The 5,320-nt window shown below is 57.7% G+C and overlaps 1 protein-coding gene across 1 annotated transcript in view; it reads right to left on the bottom strand.

The window, feature by feature from the left end:
* Window positions 1–1,885: 1,885 nt before the first annotated feature.
* The window catches only part of CUNH3orf84 (chromosome unknown C3orf84 homolog), a gene marked incomplete at its 3' end in the record, with an annotated part of 7,526 nt that continues 4,091 nt past the window's right edge, over window positions 1,886–5,320 (bottom strand). The window contains exons 3-4 of the mRNA XM_023747753.1: window positions 2,622–2,678; window positions 1,886–2,309 (exon numbers count right to left, since the gene is read on the bottom strand). Of these exons, the coding sequence (XP_023603521.1) occupies window positions 1,886–2,309; window positions 2,622–2,678 (481 nt within the window). The remainder of the gene's footprint in view (window positions 2,310–2,621; window positions 2,679–5,320) is intronic.

Raw genomic sequence — 5,320 nt, 5'->3', positions numbered from 1 at the left:
GCGCCCTTCAGCCTGTGCCTTCCCAACCGCTGTTTTCCTGCAGAGATCCAGCCGTGCCCGCTGGGCTCCGCGGAGAGCTTCAGCCTTGCCTGGCGGCGCTGAGCGGTGCTGCCCGCATGCCCACGGCCCGCTGCTCCTGTTCCAGCCTGCAGGCGGAGGCCCCAGCTGTTGTCATCGGGGGCGTGGCGGCAGGGTCCCAGCCAGGCCGTGGAGGCTCTGTGTCTGCGTGATGGGGTCTGAATCCTGCAGGGACCTTGTCCCCTGGAGCAGCTCAGGGCCAGGCAGCTGCTCTGTGGGATGGAGGCGCGGGCGCTGTGACACAGCCGCGGGGACCCCGGCGGGAGGCGCCATCTGTAGCGTAGGGTACCCATACGCTTCCACCACCTCACCCCCCTTCACTCATGGGCCAGGCCTCCCCCACCCTTGCTCTGTCTGATTGGGAAGTGGGGGAGGGGAGAGCCGGCCTCAGCCCTGCAGGCTCAGTGCCTGCCTGGAGTCGACCAGGCCTCCCCGTGACTATTCCTGAGAAGTCCTGGCTGCCAGCCTGCCTTGGAGGCCCCTGGGGACCCAGGAGCGTTGGGGAGGGTGGGGGACACAGAGGGAATGGAAGAGTAACCGCAGGAACCTCCAAAGGGTCAAAAACGTTAGCTTTGGGCCCTTCACACTGTTGGCTGTGTGGCCTCGGGCCGGTCATTTCACCTCTCTGTGCCTCAGCATCCTCACCTCCACGGGGATCTCCGAAACCTTCCTGCCCCACCTACCTCACAGGGCTGTTGTGAGGACCCAGGGAGTTCAGATACGGAAGTAAAGATGCTGCTAAAAGCTGGTGCGTGGCCCTGGTGTGGACTCCTGTCCCCCGCAGCCCTGTCCTCCTGTGGGGCTTCCGTTGTCCCAAGGATAAGGGTCCAGAAGAGCCTTTTCGATCGGCCGCTGCCCCCAAAGTGTCTGCTGTCTCAGCCCCTCCTCAGCCTTAGATTCTCTGTGGGGACCCAGGGCGGCCGCTGTCCCGCTGTCCTGAATGGTGGGGGTCCTCACAGGACGAGCAGAGAAGAGCTCAGAAAACGACCACACACCACGCGGGCAGGACGCTCTCCAGGCCTGGGCCTCAGCATCTCGGCCACGCCCTGCTCGCCGCAGGAGGTCTCGTGGGGTGTGGCGGACAGTCTCCCTCCGTCCCAGCTGCAGGGAAGCCGTCTGCTGGGCAGGACTGTGTGGCCACCACCAGACCCCTGGAGGCGAAGCTCCAGAGAAGCCAAGCTGCTGGCCCTCGCCTCCTCGTCCCGGCTTCGCTGCCCACTAGTTAGGGCCACTGGCTCTGGCTTTCTGCAGTCTCACTGAGTGTGAGGGGCTCACAGCTGGGTTTGCTGCAAGAATGGATTTGGGGTCCCAGAACCCATCTGCTGTAGCCATGGTAACCCTCCTGGACCCATAGCCTCCTGCTGGCTGTGCCCCTTCTCACTCAACGGCAGAGCTCCCTAGGCAACACCCCCTGCCCAGCACAGAGGCACCAGGGGCACCAGTGCCATAGGAGCCGGGCATAAGGCCTGGCAGTGTCTTACTGCGCTCCAGCTCTGCGCCCTCCTGGGCTACAAGCACAGGCCAGGGAGGCCTCGGTGCCAGCCATTCTTTTTTTGTTAATTCTCACCTGAGGATATTTTCCCATTGATTTTTAGAGAGAGTGGAAGGGAGAGAAAGAGACACACAGGGAGAAACACCGATGTGAGAGAGACACATCAATTGGTTGCCTCCCACATGCACCCCGACTGGGGCCGGGGATCAAGCCTGTAACTGAGGTACATGCCCTTGAGGTACGTGCTGTTGACTGGAATCAAACCCACGACCCTTCAGTCTGCAGGCTGACGCTCTATCCACTGAGCCAACTGGCCAGGGCAATAGCCATCCTTGTTTAATGCTCTGGACCAGTTTAGACACTCGGAGACCCCCTCATGAAGGTAATGCTGCAGCGGTTTGGACCCGGGGATCTTTGGGAGGTTAGTCAGGGTACTGGGGCCGGAGGCCGGGGGGCCCCCGCAGTCGCCGCCACAGTGGCCGCTCTGGGACGGCTGGCAGAAGTTCTGCTGGTAGGTGGTACAGGTGCGGGGGTGATGGATCTGCACAAAGTGGACGAGGCGCTGAGGGGCGTCACTGGGTCCCGGGGATAACCGGAAGTTGGACTGGTAGGAGGATTCCAGGGGCCGCTGCTGGTAGAGCTCCAGCTCGCTGGAGGCCCAGTGCAGGAAGGTGGGCCGGTGACACAGGCGCTCCATGTTTTTCCGTCTCCCGATGCCCTGCAGTAGGCAGTAGGGACCCTCCTCAGCGGTACGGGCCCTTGGCCCACAGTCCTGGCACCAGGCTTGGCCTTGGGTGCCCCCTAAAGCCAAGCCTGCCCGGTGATGCCTGGCTTGTGCCTGGCCTGAACCCCGCCTCTGGGCCTGCCTCCATTCCGGAGTGAGGCCCCAGAACGTCAGTGGCCCCTGGGAGGCTTGCACATAGTCAGGCCGCTGGCAGGGGAGCCACAGCAGCTGTTTCCCTGCTCAGCACCAGCCTGGCCCGCTCCTCCTCTCCTCTCCCGCACTGCCTCCCCCACCTCCCTGCCTGCCCCCCTCCTCTCCCGCACTCACCTTGTCGAAGGAAGTGCGGTTGTCGTGCTTGGAGAAGAAGTGCTGCCGCACTGGCTCCTGGAGAGAGAGGAAGAAGGTCATGGGGGAAACGGTGCTTCCCTGCCCGAGGTCTTCCCTCAGGACCCACAATGGAGGGAAGGTGCCAGGAGCCACCCTAACCTGCTAAACTGCTGCCACCCTGAAAGGGCAGATACAAAGGAAAGCAACACGTCACTCTGGGCCACCTCAGGACCTCCTGCCCTAGGGCGAGTGGGAGCCCCCACCTCCACATGCCCAGGAGTGGGCGTGGTTCTCTCCTCCCCTCTCTCCACACCTACTCCCCCATCAGCAGCCCAAGCTCCTGACCCTGAACACCACCTGGAAATGGACATTTTTCTCTCTAGTTCAAGCTCCTTCCTGAATTCCAGACCCAGCAGCTAACTGGAGACATTGAATGCAGCGGTCGCCAACTGGTGCTCCGCGCTCCCCTGTGGTCCGTGAGGTCCGAAAGGCTGGCGACCGCTGGTCTAATGGGCATCTCAAAGCCATGGCTGAGCTCGGGGTCATTCCCAAGCCCACCCCGGCTACAGCCTCCCAGCTCAGGCCACGGCAGCTGGATCCAGCCAAACGCCCTTGATCCCTCCTCTCACCTTACCCCCAAGCGCCAGGAATCCTGCTGGTCCTTCAACATGCACCAGGCCGGGAGCGCGCCTCAGCATGGCCACCGCTTCCCCTGGCCCCCGCCACCCTCCTCTCTGCCGGAATTATTGCAAGAGCTTCACCCCTGGGACCCCTGCTTCTGAGCTTGCTCCCCACCTGCTGTCCTCTTAGCAGGCAGAATAACTCCTTTAACGCGTGAGTCCGTTCACAGCCCTTGTTTGCCAAAGGTCCCTCTTGTTTGTAAAAGCCAAGTCATCATAGTTCCATGAGAGCCACAGGCATTGATCCTCCATCGCCTGCAGCCACCGGCATCCTCCCTGCTCCTCAGGCAACCAGCTGCTCCGCCTCCAGCCTTTGAGATTTTTCTGGCCATGACTCTGCCTCCCCTTCTTCTTGGGAAGTCTTCCTCGAGCACTGAGCACCACCCCAGCAGTCCCATCACCCCAACTCTGCATTTCTCACCTTCTCACATCTACATGACTATCTATTCTGGCTGCTTATTGTCTGTTCTCTCTGCCTTGCTCACATCTGTAACTCCGTCCAGAGAACAGTGCCTGGCCCAATGAAGGCCTGGGCTGATGAGTTCAGTCTTGGCTGGGCTGGGGAATGAGCAATGGCTGATGGCAGGTTCCTAAGTAAAAGGCAGGGGTAGCTTCATCCCTGATCTCTGAACCAGATTGTTCAGGACGGAGCCTGTGTAGGTGCCTTTGACAAGCTCCTCCATGGGGACCTCCGCCTTAGACAGCGAGAACAGGTCTCCAACCAGAATAAAGGGCCAGGAGGGTGGGAAGCCAGCCAGCCTTACCTATCAGTCCTCATAACAAGCTGACATCACAGGGATTAAAAACCCAGGGCCCTTTTAGAAAAGAAACAACAGGAGAAAATCCTCAGAAATTAAAGCCAGACAAAGTTCGTAGACTTGATCCATAAAAAAAAGAAAGACCCATAAAAAACTGATAAATTGGGCCTCATCAAAATGAAAAACTTTTGCTTTGTGAATGTCCATGTGAAGAGGCTAAAAAGACAAGCTACAAACTTGGAGAAAATATTTGCAACCCACATACTCAATTAAGGACTAATACCTAGAACCATAGAGCCCTCTCACAGCTCCACAGTAAAATAACAAACTATCCAGTTAGAACCCTGGCTAATGACAAAGACATCTCCCCAAAGAGGATATGCAGATGGCAAGGACACATGAAAAGAAGCTCACCATCATTAAACATTCGAGAAATGAAGATTAACCGCCATGTGATGTCACAGCACATCCATCATAATGACTAAAACAAGAAATAGAGCCGGTGACAAGTGTTGGTGAGGATGGAGAGAAACTGGGTCCCATACACATGGCTGGTGGGAACGGGAAAGCTACAGCTACTCTGGAAAAGTTTGGCCGTTTGTTTTTAAAACTCAACATACAACTCTTCTATGACCCAGCAACTGCACTCCTGGGCATTTATTCCAAAGAAATGAAAACCTATATTCACCCAAACCTGTACACAAATGGTCATGGCAGCTTTCGCTGTAAGAGCCAAACACTGGAATCAGCCCCGATAGAGAGTCTGTAACAGGTGAAGAGGTAAATGAACAGGCATATGCAGGCCACGGACTACCACTCAGTAATGAAGAGGAATGACTCATCGACACACACACACAGCTGGTGATGTGTAGGAAATCACGCCGAGTAAGAAAAACCAATCCCGATAGTTGCGCGCTCTATCCTTCCAGTTAGGTGACACTTTGAAGTGACAACATTTTAGAAACGGGAGAGAGTGGTGGATGCCAGGGGTTAGAGACAGGGAAGGCGGAGAGCGGGGGACGGTGGGTGTGGTCATAAGAGGGCAGCACCAGGGACCCTGGTGATGTGTCTTGACTGTGGTTGGGATACACAAACCTACACCGGCAAGAAAAAGCTATAGATCTTCATAACCACACACAAGCACAAGTCAGGCTGGGGAATCGGGGGCGGATGGTGGGGCGTGCGCGCAGAGGGTCGGCTCCTAATGTGATGACCATCTGATTGGCCCAGCAAGCGAGAATTACAACGTCAACATGCTGGT

Source organism: Myotis lucifugus, unplaced genomic scaffold (genome assembly GCF_000147115.1).
Source record: "Myotis lucifugus unplaced genomic scaffold, Myoluc2.0 scaffold_961, whole genome shotgun sequence".
Classification (NCBI taxonomy): Eukaryota; Metazoa; Chordata; class Mammalia; order Chiroptera; family Vespertilionidae; genus Myotis; species Myotis lucifugus.
Note: the sequence above shows the minus strand (reverse complement) of the source record. Positions and strands in the feature narration are given on the sequence as shown.